This window comes from Mus caroli, unplaced genomic scaffold (genome assembly GCF_978045245.1).
Source record: "Mus caroli unplaced genomic scaffold, Mus_caroli_1 scaffold_16, whole genome shotgun sequence".
Lineage (NCBI taxonomy): Eukaryota > Metazoa > Chordata > Mammalia > Rodentia > Muridae > Mus > Mus caroli.
The window spans coordinates 68,332,903-68,350,346 of record NW_028227271.1 but is presented as its reverse complement, the minus strand read 5'-3'; the positions used below and the strand labels follow the sequence as shown (position 1 = coordinate 68,350,346).

Here is a 17,444-nt window from a genome sequence, read left to right as displayed (position 1 = left end):
TAAAAACTGCACAAGGAGTACCAAGGGGTCTTATTGTGTGTCTGAGGCAGCAACGCTAGGCCAGAACAGCCGCTTAGAATACGTGATCAGAGCAACACGAGATCAGAGCAACATGCAATCAGAACAGGCTGGGCAGAGCAGCAGGGTTAGGCAGAACAGTGCTACAAAAGCAAGCATGGTGGAAGGTCCTGTAGGAAAATTCCTTTGAGACTAAGAAACATAACGTGTTGCTTAGTAGAGAAAAAAAAATATATATACATATGTTAAAAAAAAACCAACCCCAAATCTCTAAACTCAGAGGCACTGGTTGATTAGATGAAGAACACGGTCCTTAAACTACTCACATTATGCTCTTCTGTGTAAGTGTATTTTCTCTCCAGCTGGGGCTTCAGACACTCGGAGATGTCAGTAAAAGATGTCAAGCGGACCACAGTGGTGCTCTCTGGTAGCCTCTTTGACCTAAGTTATAGACATGAATAAACTCATCAGCTAAGGGGTCTGTCTGCCCACTGTCCATCTGCACTGCTTCCAAGTGCTCAGAGTTCATGTTGAAAGCACGAGTGCAGCCCTGAAGGGGACCACAACTCTGCTCCCTTCACCTCTCCTCAGAGTCTGGCCGGGGGATGGAGAAGAAGGAAATGAAAGCTGTCTGAATTGGGGGGAAAATGTTAAAATGATCTTTACACTCAGCTGTATTATACAGGATTTACAGGGAAAAACCTGCTAACACTAATAATTAAGTTCAGTTAGATCACAGGATATCAATTATTTCTGTATACTAAAAATGGACAGAACAAAATGCAATGTTCCCATTCAAACAGAATATCCCTTAAAAAAGAAAATATTTAAAAATCAAAATTTTAACGTTATCTTCCACATCCAATGACTTTGCAGAATTATTCTTTCTTCCTTCCTTTTTTCTTTTCTTTTCCTCTCTCTCCCTCCTCTCCTCTTCTCTCCTCCTCCTCTTCCTCTTCCTCTTCCTCCTCCTCCTCCTCCTCCTCTTCTTCTTCTTCTTCTTCTTCTTCTTCTTCTTCTTCTTCTTCTTCTTCTTCTTCTTCTTCTTTCTCTCTCTCTCTCTCTCTCTCTCTCTCTCTCTCTCTCTCTCTGAGATGCACCTGCCTTTGTTTTGCCTCTGGAGTGCTGGGATGGAAGGTGCGCCCCACCACAATCTGCCACATGCTAGTTCTTTTTTTTTTCTTTCTTTTTTTTTAAAAAAATAATAATTATACAAAGTGCTTTTATTGTGCCCAGACAAATCTGGATACAACATAAATATATATGATAATTTTTAGAAGGTGAATTAGTCAACAACAAAACCCTTCCTCATCTATATATTTTATTATACATTTACTCTGTGAAATTCATACTTGTGTACAATGAAATATAATCACCCCTTCTTCTGAGCTGGTCAGAAGAAGGTACCACATCCTCTTAAATGGAAGCTATAGATGGTTGTGAGCTGTCATGTGGGTGCAGGGAACTAAACCTGGGTTCCCTAACAAGAGGCTCACATGCTCTTTCCCACTGAGCCATCTCTTCAGCCCTGTGGTTTTGCTCAAGGTCTCGGTCTACAGGCCAGGCGTGTCATGAACTCACTGAGTAGCCTAGACTGACCCCGACCTTGTGGTCCGTGGCTTAGCTTCTCAAACAGCTAGGATTATAGCTCTCTCTACCAGGCCCAGGTTTCTTTCTGACATTAACATGCAAATTTCATCTTTCTCAAAATAAAAAAGTAAAAGAAAGGTGATCTATTCTCCTTGGTTTATTTTTACCTTCAAAATATTTTTCCAAGTACTACCATCTGGTCTTGGATTCATGAAGTCAGTATTTGTTGTTATTCAATCATTAAAACTAAGTATTAACTCGCACACTTTGGAATGCCTCCATCTGAGATCACCGTTGTCTTCCACAACAGTGCTGCTCTGGGTGAGCGTCTGGGTTGTTGGTCACCCTAAGACCTTTCTTTGTCCCTCTTTTCCCCCCAGTCTACCTTTACTAAGAGCTTGGTAACCCAGTTTTCCTGTGATAATTCTCAGGTTTCCAGATCAGCCATGTTGGTACCTCATGTGCTTCCCTGGGCTCTAAACCCTTATCGCGATTGTCTTGGTCATAAATATCAGGAGCATACCTTAATGTTGCATTAGGTTTTTATTATGGTAACACTGATGGGTTTTTGTTGTTGTTGTTTTTTTGAGACAGGGTTTCTCTGTGTAGCCCTGGCTGTTCTGGAACTCACTTTGTAGACCAGGCTGGCCTCAAACTCAGAAATCCGCCTGCCTCTGCCTCCTGAGTGCTGGGATTAAAGGCGTGCACCACCACGCCCTGCAACTCTGATGTTTTTAACACCTAAAATTTGTGTTGGCAATGATGTGAAGAACCTGGAACCCAAAACACTTTGAGCCAGCAAGAAGACCTTAAACTCTACATTCATTTATTCCTTTTATTATTAATTAAATGCACACCTGTGCCTCACAACCACACTAGATGATTCGCTGCACTCTTCAGGTAGGTTTTGCCCACTCCTCCCCTCCCCTTTTATTTTCCTGTTCCCAAGCACAGAATCGACAAAATCTAATGTAAAATGGCTCTTGGTGAAAAGTTCAACTTCAATGAGGATAAATCCCATTTCTAAAGTCTATCTGCAATGCACACCAAAGGCAGCACAGATCATGTTGGAGAGAGTGTGGCAAAGATGATCCTCCCATGCATCCTAGAAGGCTAACAAATTGCTACAACTTGTGTGATTTCTTGAAGAACCTAACACTTCTAAAATTATCTTCATAATACATATGTGTGAGATACAGAAAAAGAAAAAAATAGCCATTTGGAAATTGTCTGCGGTAGCAAGGGGAGAAGAGACATCTACTCAGAAGGACAATGACTAGCCTGGCAGAGACAAGGGGAGCTGGGACAGGACAGTATCTTCAAAGTGCTGAAAGAGAGCAGGAAAGAGCCTGAAAATGGGAAGAACAGCACAAAGGACCTTGCAGTGTGAGGGCTGGAGCCAGCCTGAGAGACCACAGACACAGACTGACGGGACTCCATTTGTAGGAAACACATAGGGAAAGCGTGTGATTTAGGACAGGCTTACCAGTGGCTGGGAGAAGGGACCGTGGTATGGCTGCTAAGGGACATGGGGCTTCTTGTTGGCATAATGAAAAATTGGCTCAGCAAGTAAGGGCCTTGTCACCAGGCCTGACAACTCGAGTTTGTGCTCTGGAACCCACATGATGGAGGAAAGAATAGATGCCTCCAAGCTGTCCTCTGATACTCATATGTATGCCATATCACAGACACACGTGCACATGCATGCACACATACACTCAATAATAAATAAATAAATAAATAAATAAATAAATAAATAAAAATTAGCTTAAACGTTCAGGAATTATAGAGGTGATGGTTGGTTGACTTTGCAAATACACTGAGTATGAGACTACACATTTAATATTATGTAAGTTGCTAACTTTGTTGTTATATGAATTTCTTGTCAATAAAAAAGAACAAACATGAAGTAATAAATTACTAAACAAAGAATTATCCAAAGTTAATATCAAAGGATATTCTTCAGGATAAAAAAAAAATCCCACTGGAAATACAATAAAGCAAAGAAACACAAAATCTAAACAGTACACTGTGTCAGGCATCACCAGTGTTACTCAGGGTTGACTGGAGAACTAGCTTAAAAGAGTGGGAAAAGGCAGCTTCCTCAGCCGGTCTGCCTGTGGCGAGACACAGAGGCACCATCTCTCTGCATGTGCTACTCTCTGGGGTTCTTCTAACTTAGAGCAGGCAGGTCACTCCTGAGCCTCTGATATACATTACTGAATCCTAAGAATTCAGAAAAAAAAACAAAAACAAAACCAAAAAACAACCAATGACCTCCAGCACTGGGATTCAAAACAACTGCACCTACCCTTTCTCAAGCCCGCCATCCTTAGAAGAAACTGCATTCAGAGGCTCACTTCTCCCAAGTTGTTGAGTCCCTGCATTTATTTTTGATAATTTCTTAAATTTAGATGGTTGAAATAAATCGATTTCTTCTCCCTAAAAAGTAAGAGGATAATGAAATGGAAAATAAGCAAAATGAAAGAAGAGAATAGAATTCTGCATGTATACCTCAACTTGCTGTGGCCTCTAGATTTCACCCCTCAGCCCACTTCCTGCTAACTATCCCAATAAAGTAGAAATGTTTCCCTCATACACTCAGGTTTTATGACATATGCAGCATGAAATGCAACAGCAACATAGGTGGGAGAGGAGCCAAACGCTTGGTAGGCCTTACTATCAGCACTACAGAAGCAGACTGTTTCCTGGGGAAGAAGGTGTTGGCAGTCCTTTCTTCGGGAACAGGACAGGTTTAAAACTTGCATGGGAGAGCATCAGGAAATGATAAGTGAGGAGAATAAAACAAAGATGCCCACTTCACCCATAGCAAGGATCTATAACCTAATTACTACCGTGTCTTCTTTTTATCGACATCTTATGTTTATAGTCATTTTCCCATTCTTAAAAGTTTTTAATGGTAGAAGCTGTAGAGATGGCTTAACAGTTAGTAGCTTAACTGGCTGCTCTTCCAGAGGGCCCAAGTTCAATTCCTGGTGCCCATGTCTGGGTCCACAACTGTCTGTAATTTCAGTACCAGGAGATTCAAAGCCCTCTTCTGGCATCTATGGGTATAAGGTGTGCTCATAGCACACAGGCATACATGCACAGGGAATACACATACATTAAAAATTAGTAAAATATATTATTTCAACAAAAGTGTAAGGTGGACCACGCACCAAAGGCAGTTGAACCATCACTCAGGCTCCAAGAAGCAAGACCTTGAAGACAGAGTAGAGAACAGGCAGGGGAGAGGACCCACTAGAAATAGGGAAGGACTGTCAGCAATGGGGAAAAGAGCGAAGTTGCTTAGGAAGTGAGCCAAGTTGCTCTCAGCTGGTAGAGCTTCGGGTTAAGGCTGGGTGTGTGGTGCTTGCCTGAAACTTCCTGAGGCAGGAAGATCACAAGTTCAAGGCCAGCTTGGGCTACACAGCAAGTCTCTGTCTCAAACAAAGCACATATAGTTTTAGGTATTAAGCAACTATTAATGAGAAATACTACAAGAGGCTGAGCTTATAACTGAACATATATTACATAAATATGGTTAGATGTATAGACTCAGCAGATAGAGCAGTGGCTCCAGGGTCAGAGGGTTGGGATGGAAGCAGGGTAGTCTCCATGCTATGGAATCATTTCTCAAAGTAAAAATGTTCTGGAGCTGTGCAACAACATGCATGGACTCAAGGCTGCTGGAACCAACACTCAAAATGTATAAGGCGAGAAGTTGTGTGTTTACACTTTTTAATCTTAGTAATTTTAAAAACATTTTTAGGTCAATTGTATAGCTCAGCAGTAGAGTGTACAGTTGGTAAGCACGGGCTGTGGGCCATGCTCCTAAGCAACAACAAAAGGCCCGTTTCTACTTTATTTATTTATTTACTAATTAATTGGACACAGGGTCTCCACATGTAGGCCTCGCTGTTTTGGAACTCACTATGTAGACAAGGCTGACCCCAAACCCAGAGTTCTGCCTGCCTCTGGCTCTCACATGCTGTGATTGAAGGTATACATCACCATGCCTGGCCCATAAATTATTGTTTAAACTTGTGTGTGTGTGTGTCTATGTTTGTGTGTGTGTCTGTGTATCTGTGTATATGTGTGCCAGATGTGTGCATGCCCTCAGAGGTCAGAGGATACTCTGGAGCTGGGCGTTTCAGACAGCTGTGGGCTCCGTGACATAGATACTAAGAGCTAAACCCAGGCCCTCTGGAAGAGCAGTAGTGCTCTTCACTGTTGAGCCACTTCCCTACTCACTTCAAATTTTAAAAATATGTATTTCAAGTGTATAATACAGAGTAAAGCCTGCTAGGAAGTTTTTGGATTCTGCTTTGTTCTTTGTTGTATTTTTCTGGGGGGGTGGGTTAGAGGGGTGGACATGCATGCACACTCATGTATATGTGTATGTAACACAGTTGTGTAAGTGCACACATAATTCAGAAGAGGGCATCAGGTACCCTGAAAATGGAGTCATAGGTATTGGTGAGCCACCTTATATAGATGCTGGGAACCAAACCCAGGTCTGCAAGAATGAGTTCTCTTACCAGCTGAGCCATTGGTCCAGCCTGCAAGTTCCAGTTTGAACTTTGTTGCTTGACTGAAACCCGGAAGAACAGCCAGAGTGATGACTCAGTAGGCAGGGGTGCTTACTGCCAGGCCTCACAGCCTGAGTTCAGTCCCAGGGGCCTACATAGTGGAAGGAAAGAACTGACTCCCCCAGATTGCCGCCTGAGCCCCCAACATGTGCTCTGTGGCATTTCCCACCCACATGCACATATACATACTAAATAAACACACATATGTAATTTAAATAAAAAGAATAGTCAGAGTAAACGATAGAAGGAAACTAACAAGCCACAATGAAATCCAAGAAGAATGTCTTTTGTGTGAGTGGCTGATGCTTACACAGTCTGTATCCATGTGTCATGTTTGTAGGACTACCTACTAAAAAGACCATATTTTACTGGTTATAAAAGTTCTACTACCCTGAGTTTTTTCTGCCAAGGAGTGACAGAGCACAAATAGTGGGATCAGAACATACTGTCCAACTTGAACACACCACGGAGAAGGGCTTACCTCAACAGGACTGGCAGACGAGTCTGGTTTCTGTTTTCTTTCACGCAAGCTAAATTCTCCCCACTCTTTCAACACAGCTCACTTACTGGAGTTGCTTTGCCTAATTATATCACTTATTTCTTTCTCCCTCACAACTGCTCAGCTTGATGATGTTTGTGTAAATCATCAGATGACACACTCACTGTGCGGTGCCTCCAAGATGGCACTCACCTCAAGCCTGCGTTACTGAGCTGTAAGGGCCGAGTCACTCAGCCAGTGCTGTAGCATGTGATAGGTCTCAAGGAACAAAGCAGGCCAGGGAAAAGTCAAAACAATGGTTAAGAAACCAAGGAAAGGAGACTGCATTAGTTAGGGAAGAAGAAAACCCGGCCTGAGTAGAGGCACAAGCCCCTTCCGGTCTCACCAGCACCGGGGTAGCTAGGGCGCAGAGTCGGCTGACACCTGCCAGCTACTCACAACACCAGCCACGCGATCTTAAGACTTCAGGTGATCCAGCCACCCTCCCGGCCAGAGGACAGGTCTCTGCCCGGCCCGGGAGCCCTTTGCCTCAGGATCAGTGGAAGCCATCTTGGTTCTGGGACTCCACCGAACTTAGGAACTTAGTCTGCACAGGTGAGAGTGTGCACCACAGAAGCTGACAGCTTCTGGGACAGGCGGGAGTCACAGAGCCTCTGAGGCAGCTCCCTTTTCGGGCTCAAGACATCTGGCCACCCTCCCGGCCAGAGGACAGGTGTCTGCCCAGCCTGGGAGCCCTTTGCCTCAGGATCTGCAGTAGCCATCTTGGTTCCGGGACTCCCCGAACTTAGGAACTTAGTCTGCACAGGTGAGAGTGTGCACCACAGAACCTGACAGCTTGTGGGACAGGCAGAAGCCACAGAGCCTTTGAGGCAGCACCCTTTTCGGGCCCCAGACATCCGGCCACCTTCCTGGCCAGAGGACAGGTGTCCACCTGGCCCGGGAGGCTTTTGCCTCTAGATTGGCGGTAGCCATCTTGGTTCCGGGACTCCACCGAACATAGTCTGCACAGGTGAGAGTGTGCACCACACAAGCTGACAGCTTCTGTGACCCGCCAAAGCAACACAGCTTCTGGGAAAGATCCTGTTTTGGGCCTTCATCTTTGGCCAGGAGGAGGTCCAAACACCAGATAATTGTGCACCTTCCCTGTAAGAGGAGAGCTTGCCTGCAGAGAGTGCTCTGACCACTGAAACTCAGAGGAGAGAGCCTGTCTCCCAGGTCTGCTGATACAGGCTAACAGAATCACCAGAAGAACAATCTCTAAACAGAGACAACTATAACAACTAACTCCAGAGATTACCAGATGGAGAAAGGTAAATGTAATATTCTTACTAACAGAAACCAAGACCACTCACCATCATCAGAACCCAGCACTCCCACTTCGCCCAGTCCAGGGCACCCCAACACACCGGAAAAGCTAGACCTGGATCTAAAAGCATATCTCATGATGATGGTAGAGGACATCAAGAAGGACTTTAATAACACACTTAAAGAAATACAGGAGAACACTGCTAAACAGGTAGAAGACATTAAAGAGGAAGCACAAAAATCCCTTAAAGAATTGCAGGAGAACACTGCTAAACAGGTAGAAGACATTAAAGAGGAAGCACAAAAATCCCTTAAAGAATTGCAGGAGAACACTGCTAAACAGGTAGAAGACATTAAAGAGGAAGCACAAAAATCCCTTAAAGAAATGCAGGAAAACCAGACCAAACAGGTGATGGAATTGAATAAAACCATCCAATAAAAAGGGAAGTAGACACAATAAAGAAAACCCAAAGTGAGGCAACGCTGGAGATAGAAACCCTAGGAAAGAAATCTGGAACCATAGATTCGAGCACCAGTAACAGAATACAAGAGATGGAAGAGAGAATCTCAGGTGCAGAAAACTCCATAGAGAACATCGGCACGACAATCAAAGAAAATACAAAATCCAAAAAGATCCTAACTCAAAACATACAGGAAATCCAGGACACAATGAGAAGATCAAACCTACGGATAATAGGAGTGGATGAGAATGAAGATTTTCAACTCAAAGGACCGGCAAATATCTTCAACAAAATTATAGAAGAAAACTTCCCAAACCTAAAGAAAGAGATGCCCATGAACATACAAGAAGCCTACAGAACTCCAAATAGACTGGACCAGAACAGAAATTCTTCCCGACACATAATAATCAGAACAACAAATGCACTAAATAAAGATAGAATACTAAAAGCCGTAAGGGAAAAAGGTCAAGTAACATATAAAGGCAAGCCTATCAGAATTACACCAGATTTTTCACCAGAGACTATGAAAGCCAGAAGGGCCTGGACAGATGTTATACAGAAACTAAGAGAACACAAATTCCAGCCCAGGATACTATACCCAGCCAAACTCTCGATTACCATAGATGGAGAAACCAAAGTATTCCACGACAAAACCAAATTCACACATTATCTTTCCACGAATCCAGCCCTTCAAAGGATAATAACAGAAAAAAACCAATACAAGGACGGAAACCACGTCCTAGAAAAAGCAAGAAGGTAATCCCTCAACAAACCTAAAGGAAGACAGCCACAAGAACAGAATGCCAACTCTAACAACAAAAATAAAAGGAAGCAACAATTACTTTTCCTTAATATCTCTTAATATCAATGGACTCAACTCCCCAATAAAAAGACATAGACTAACAGACTGGCTACACAAACAGGACCCAACATTTTGCTGCTTACAGGAAACTCATCTCAGAGAAAAAGATAGACACGACCTCAGAATGAAAGGCTGGAAAACAATTTTCCAAGCAAATGATATGAAGAAACAAGCTGGAGTAGCCATCCTAATATCTAAAGTCATCAAAAAAGACAAGGAAGGGCACTTCATACTCATCAAAGGTAAAATCCTCCAAGTGGAACTATCAATTCTGAATATCTATGCTCCAAATACAAGGGCAGCCACATTCATTAAAGATACTTTAGTAAAGCTCAAAGCACACATTGCACCTCACACAATAATAGTGGGAGACTTCAACACACCACTTTCACCAATGGACAGATCATGGAAGCAGAAACTAAACAGGACACAGTGAAACTAACAGAGGCTATGAAACAAATGGATCTGACAGATATCTACAGAACATTTTATCCTAAAACAAAAGGATATACCTTCTTCTCAGCACCTCACGCTACCTTCTCCAAAATTGACCACATAATTGGTCACAAAACAAACCTCAACATATACAAAAATATTGAAATTGTCCCATGCATCCTATCAGATCACCATGGACTAAGGCTGATCTTCAATAACAACATAAATAATAGAAAGCCAACACACATGTGGAAACTAAACAACACTCTTCTCAATGATACCTTGGTCAAGGAAGGAATAAAGAAAGAAATTAAGGACTTTTTGGAGTTTAATGAAAATGAAGCCACAACATATCCAAACTTATGGGACAGAATGAAAGCATTTCTAAGAGGAAAACTCATAGCTCTGAGTGCCTCCAAAAAGAAACTAGAGAGAGAAAAAAAAAAAAAGAAACTAGAGAGAGCACACATTAGCAGCTTGACAACACACCTAAAAGCTCTAGAATGAAAGGAAGCAAACTCACCCAAGAGGAGTAGACGGCAGGAAATAATCAAACTCAGGGGTGAAATCAACCAAGTGGAAACAAGAAGAACTATTCAAAGAATCAACCAATCGAGGAGCTGGTTCTTTGAGAAAATCAACAAGATAGATAAACCCTTAGTCAGACTCACTAGAGGGCACAGGGAAAGCATTCTAATTAACCAAATCAGAAATGAAAAGGGAGACATAACAGATCCTGAAGAAATCCAAAACACCATCAGATCATTCTACAAAAGGCTATACTCAACAAAACTGGAAAACCTGGATAAAATGGACAAGTTTCTAGACAGATACCAGGTACCAAAGTTAAATCAAGATCAGGTTAATGATCTAAACAGTCCCATATCCCCTAAAGAAATAGAAGCAGTCATTAATAGTCTCCCAACCAAAAAAAGCCCAGGACCAGATGGGTTAGTGCAGAGTTCTATCAGACCTTCAAAGATCTAATCCCAGTTCTTCACAAACTATTTCACAAAATAGAAACAGAAGGTACCCTACCCATCTCATTCTATGAAGCCACAATTACTCTGATACCTAAACCACAAAAAGACCCAACAAAGATAGAAAACTTCAGACCAATATCCCTTATGAATATCGATGCAAAAGTCCTCAATAAAGTTCTCGCTAACCGAATCCAAGAACACATCAAAACAATCATCCATCCTGACCAAGTAGGTTTCATCCCAGGGATTAGTAGGCCATCACTGGAAAGATAGGCCCGTTGGACACACAAACTTTATATGCCCCAGTACAGGGGAACGCCAGGGCCAAAAAGTGGGAGTGGGTGGGTAGGGGAGTGGGGGGGAGGGTATGGGGGACTTTTTGGATAGCATTGGAAATGTAAATGAGGAAAATACCTAATTAAAAAAAAAGAAGAAAAAAAAAAAAAGAAACCAAGGAAAGTGTGAGCTCTAGTGGCGAGAACATCACCTGAGGGAGGGACTTAGGTCCTTCAGGAGCCCTGCTGAACCCCGGTCTGTGCTGAAACCTGGGTATTTGTCTGCACAGGATCTTCAGGGGATGATACAAGCCACCTGCCAGCAGTGGTGCTGAACACATTATGCATACAGATTCTAATCTGTGGCTCTAATGCTCACGTGGGAATGTAGGCTCTAAGCAAATTCATTGATTTCAGAGCGACCCCAGCTTCTTCCCGATGAGTTAAGTCAGTCTATAAAGTTGGGACTTTAGAAGGACCTGGGGAGATTCCCAATGTGTGCCTAGGATAAAGAAGAACTGGAAACTGCTGACAGTTCTAACCACTGTGTGTGGATGCGAAACACTCAACATTGACATCGTGACTCTACAGCAATCTTGGGGCAGTTTCACGTGACTGCGACCCGTAACAGAACACTCAGTGATGCCGTTAAGACAGTGAGGCTTATAGGGGCTTCAGCACTGAGACTCAGGCCTTACCTACAGTCACTGCATTCCTGTGAGAGTGGAAGGTCACTTACTACTTCCTACAAGTACCCTCAGCTTTTCATTTTCCTGTTCTTCACCGTGTGCCCAAAGCTCCCTTCCTCTGGTTTGAGTGTGCTATTTCAGCTTGTCTTTTCAATCCTATTATATTTACCAAGTGACTCTTCTATGCTAGGCTGGTCTAGGAACATGCACTCAACAGAGAAAATTCCCTTCTATTCTAGAAGGATATAAAAGACAATAAACGGGCCATGCATGCAGCTGTAAATACAACAAAGCCAAGCAAGGCAGGGCGAAGGGCACAGGCCTGAGAGAAGGAAATCCACTCCCCTGCACATGAGAGCTCATCCACATGGAAATCAGCCTTTCTCCCTAAGCAATGGGCAAGCTGCTATCTAAAGGCTGTGAGGGGTAAGATGTGTGGCTTTCTAGAGGAAAGTGCACTAAACACAGGGGACAGAGAGTACCAAGCCCTGTGGTTTCACTTGATGTTCAAAGACAGCCAAAGGACCCAGCGTGACCAGGTCAGCATGAACAAGAGGACAATGTGGAAGAACGAGGCATGGATGCTAAGGAACCTGTGTGGCTGGACAAGGTTGTCAAATTTATTCTAAGTGGAAGAGGAGGCCACTGGAGAGTTTCCGGCAGAATAGTGAGTGGCATGGCTGTATATTTCAGGAGGATTACTTTGCTTGCTGAACAAACAGGCTCTAGCCTTTCCTTCCTTTTTACATGGGGTGGGGTGTACGCTGTAACAGCAGGCTTGTGATAGCAACCTTGTGACAAATGTGACAAAGCCACCTTAGTCACTTTCCCATTGCTCTACAGTTCATCGTGGCAGGGGAAGCCATGGCAGCAAGCAGGGAAAGCACAGTTTGAAGGACGGGAGGCTGGTTTATCACACTGCATTCACCTTCAGGAAGCATCATGTGACAAGGAAGTGGGGTCCCAGTGACACATGGCCTCCAATATGGCCTCACTCCTAAAGGCTCCACAACCTTCCCAAACAGAGCCCCAACTAGGGGGACAAAGTGCTCAAATATGCAAACCTAGAGGCCATAGTTCACATTCACACCACATCAGTAGACAAATACCCAAGGATAAATAGTAGCTGCATAGTTACTACAGAGCACTTCACCCGCTGGACACCCAACCTGGACCTCAGGGGTCTGTGGAATGCAGGACTTCGGTCTTAATGGCAGGAGGGTGGCCATCTGTGGAAAAGGGTCAACATCCTTCCTGGGCTTCTCTTGACGGAGGCGCCAGAACTTCAGCTCAGTGCTAGCATTTTTTGCTGAAGCTGAATGTGTTACACAAAATCTTGGTGCCCTTTTTAGTGAAAAAACAAACAAACAAACAAACAAACAAACAAACAAACAAGAGTCAATATAATAAGATGAAACTATAATAAATTTCAGAATCAAAAACCTACAAAACATGTAATTATCACAGATATCAACCCCTTCTGCCACTTTCTATTTCTTTCTCTGCTGGCTCATTTAAAAAAAAAAATCTCTATGTTACTTCATTATACTCTATTCACTCATAGAAAAAAGGTAATATATTAGAAATTCATAATATTAAAATTATTATATGCCTGATAAGCAAAATACTTAAAACTATTAAGCGATTTTAAAAATAAAATAGAACATGTTTCAAAGTCTTAGAGTAGTTTGGTGTTGCTCTATATTTGGGAAATTTGTGGAACCTTCCATATCCATTTATCTACATACTTATATGTCTAGATATCTTTCAAATACATATGTATACATATATATACATATATATACATATATATATATATATATATATATATATATATATATAGAGAGAGAGAGAGAGAGAGAGAGAGAGAAATTAGTAAAATTAAGTTAACACTTAAAAGTATGAAAACATCTCATTTAATTTTTGGTTTCTGAAACAAAGTCTCTCTACATAACCCTGGCTGTCCTGGAACTCACTATGTAGACCAAGGTAGCCTGGAATTCACAGAGATACACCTGCTTCTATGTAACGATGCCTGGCTAGAAATATAAACATTTTAGAATATTCAAGTATGTTACTAAAGTGGGCTATACTGCACATTTACATAATTTCCAAGTCTTACACTTTGAAGGTAGGAATTAATTTTACTACAATTTATATAAATGAAGGATAAACACTGTTTCAGAAACTCAAGAGAACGGCTGCTTGGTATAGGACACAGACCCCACACTCAGTTGGAGGAATACGCTAGTAGTAGTCAATCAGTGGGTGAACCCTTTGTTACCGGTATTCAAAGCTTATTTCAGCTATCAGGCCTGTGGCTAAATTGCTCTTCAGACCAGGTTTCCCCTGACATCAAGCCTGAGGGCTAATTCCTTTTCCATATTCCAGAGACTGACAGGATATGGCTTCCCTTTAAAACAGGAGGTGGGAAGAGTTCCCAGTGTCAACATGTTAGGCATGAAGAGAATGCAAAAGCTACAATTAGTTTAAGTTCAGAAAAAATATATAAGTTCTAACCAATATAATTTCACAGGATACTACCACTGAAGGAAACACTCACAACATCTCTTTGTATTGTTTCTTACAACTGTGTATGAGTCTCTAATTACTCAAAACAAAATGTTTAAATTTAAAAAGATGCTGGAGAGACAGCTCAGCAGTTCAAAGCATGTATTGTTTGTCCAGTCCCCAGCACTCACATCAGGCAGCTCACAACCTCCAGTAACCATGGCTCCTGGGCCTGGATGCCATCTGCCTGCCTTGGAGGGACCTTGCACTCATATGCATGTACATACACACATACAAACAGAAACATAGCCTTAAGATAAAAATAATTAAAGTTCTTCTATCTTGGTAAGGTTTCTGAAACTCAATGTTTTATTATGTTGGGTGGTGTGTACATATGTACCAACTATAATGGAACTTATACCTTCTTGTGTACCTTAAGATTTATTTTATTTTTATTTATGTGTCTGTATGTATTCAGATGGACAGGCATCCACAGAGCCAGGAAAGAGCAGTGGGTGCTCTGGTTATAAGCGCTCTGATGCGAGGTGCTGGGGACTGATCTCAGTTTCTCTGCTCTCCATTACCATGTCTCCAGCCCAGGAGTGATAACACAGTGGGTAAGAATATCTGGGAAGTGATGCCAGAGAAGTGGGCAGAGAATAGACCAGGGGAGCTTATTTGCTAATTTTCTTAAAAGTCTGAACTTTACATTCAAAGCATTGGCGCATCCAATGAGATTTCAAGAGAAATGACAAAATCAAATCAAATGTACCGCTGTGAAAACTCGCTGAAATTCAAGGGACTTATAGTGTCTCCACTGTGTCCATGTCTCTGTACCCTGTGTGCTTACCACCATTTTTCTTACACCATTTCACATGATGCACTTCCTACTAAACCATGAACCCTGGACTGGACCAGGTTTTATCCTGTAACAGGTTACCACAGTCCTTTACCACAAGTGCTCAGAACGTTGGCTAAGATGTCATCTGTACAGATAGCTACACACCGATCGTATGGGAGGTTGCACAAGGATGCACTCTGAGAGCACTGCCAAACTTGAGCCTGTATTTAAAGACTCCCAAGCACACCAAAGGTCGTAGTCATTGTTCTGTTGCTGTGAAGAGACACCATGACTGCAACTACTCTGATAAAGGAAAGTACTTAACTGAGGGCTTGCTTAGAGCCCAGAGGCTGGGTCCATTATCACAGTGGAGAGCATGATAACAGGCTTGGTGCTGGAGAAGTAGTTGAAAAGTACAATCTGTTCAACAGAGAGAGAGAGAGAGAGAGGCAGACAGGGACAGAGAGACAGAGACAAAGACAGACAGACAGACAGACAGACGGACAGACAACAAACAAACTGAGTCTAGCATGGGATTTGAAACCTCAAAGTCCACCCCCAGTGAAACGTTTCTTCCCAAAATGCCATGTCTTCTAATCCTAATCCTTTTAAATAGTTCTACTTCCAGGTAACCAAGCATACAAATACATGAGCCTATGAGGGATTTTTTTTTTTTATATTCAAACACCAGATTCTACTTCCTGCTCCCCCATATGCTTATAGCCATCTCATAATGCAAAAATGGGTTCAGTCCAACTTCAAAAGTTCCCATAGTCTAAAACAGTCTCAACACTATTTAAAAGTCCCAAGCCGTAAATGAGGAAAATACCTAATAAAAAAAATTAATTCAAAAAAAATTAATTAAAAAAAAAAGATTCTTTAAATGAACTAATAGAGCACATTTTGTAGGTCATTGTGCCTATTCTCTTAAAGATCAGCATCGTGAAATTCAAGAAAAGTTGAAGTTCAAGGAAATAAAGAGCACACTTTAATAAATATTAATATATGATACAAATTTAATCCTTTATTGTAAAAATCAAGTGTTTTTAAGGATTATATATGAACGGACGGCTTGCAGAATTTAAAGGTAGATACTGAGAGTAAGATTACCTCAGTGTAAAAATGTCTCATTTGAAGAAATAGCCAGAAGAGCTAATTTTGTTATTATTAACTAAGATATCTAAGGATGAGAGGTCAGCAATTGTATGTAAATTTAATTGGCTCATCAAAATAATAAATAATTTAAAAAATGTAAACCCACATAAACCAAACCACTGTGGAGAAAGAACAGCAAATGTAACAGTTTACTGTAGTTTAATTTCTGTAAGGACCTCATGAGCATTCATATAATTACTTGCTTTTTGTTTGTTTGATTATTTTATTTTGTTTTCTGGGTTTTTGGCAACTCCTGTGTAGGTACATATAGTTTTTAAAGACTTCTAATTAAAGTGATAATAGCAAAGTTAAAAAAAAAAAAAAGTCCCAAGCCTCTTCTGAGACTCAAGGCAATCTCTTAACTATAAACCCCTGTAAAATCAAAATTAGAAAGCAGATCACATATGGCCAGAAAGTACATTACCACCCCAAAAGAAGGAAAGGGGGTATAGAAAGGCAGTAGTGAGCTAAAGAAAAACTAAAAACCAGCAGAACAAATTCTACATTGTGCATCTCCATGTCTGCTGTCAAAGCACTGTTCAGATCTCTAACTCCTTTCAGCTTTGTCGAGGACAACATATTTCTCTCTGTTGGACTGACTCTACACCTGGTCTGCAGCTTTCCTTGACAGATATCCCCTGACTCTGGCATCTCCAACATCCTGGGGTCTTCAACACAATCCAGGCTTCACCTTCACAGCTTCATACAATGGTCTCTCTGGGCCTCCATACAGGGACACCCCTGACACATGCCTGGCCTCAGTGGCTTTTCTTGGATCTAAACAGAGATTCCACAGTCCCTTTCTCATGTCCTTGACTCTAAAGCCAAAACTGCTACATCCACTCCAGTAGTGACTCGCTTGACAGGCTTTGAAACCTGGAAATAGTCCTGAGGCAAAGAGTTTCGTGGAAACTTAGTCTCCTGGAACCATGGCATCCTGTATAACAAATGCTCCAAACTTGTCCTTGCAAATGGATCTGTGTGTTTTCTTCCAGTATTGTATTGTTTTATTATAGGTGTCTCCAAGCAATGACTTGCCAAATACCTAAGCAAAATTGAACTTTGCTTCCTGGCCTTCACCAATGCCCTAGGTAGTCCTTGAGCCAACTCTGGGCTTGGAATTCAGTAAGAATGTTGTCTATTCAGTGACATTCAGAATTGCCTCTAGGAGGGAAGCAGAAACCGGCCTGAGTAGGGCCACAGGCCTCATCCGGCCAGAACAGCACCG

At 42.0% G+C, this 17,444-nt stretch overlaps 1 protein-coding gene across 6 annotated transcripts in view; it reads right to left on the bottom strand.

The window, feature by feature from the left end:
* Nucleotides 1-17,444, bottom strand: part of Rgs22 (regulator of G protein signaling 22) — a 132,817-nt gene that overhangs the window by 69,246 nt on the left and 46,127 nt on the right. For 5 of the 6 annotated variants that reach the window (XM_021183706.3, XM_021183704.2, XM_021183708.2 and 2 more), the window contains 3 exons: nucleotides 12,879-13,053; nucleotides 3,920-4,050; nucleotides 345-459 (listed from right to left, as the gene is read on the bottom strand). In XM_021183706.3, the coding sequence (XP_021039365.1) occupies nucleotides 345-459; nucleotides 3,920-4,050; nucleotides 12,879-13,053 (421 nt within the window). The remainder of the gene's footprint in view (nucleotides 1-344; nucleotides 460-3,919; nucleotides 4,051-12,878; nucleotides 13,054-17,444) is intronic. The other variant, XM_021183707.2, reaches the window with a different exon arrangement.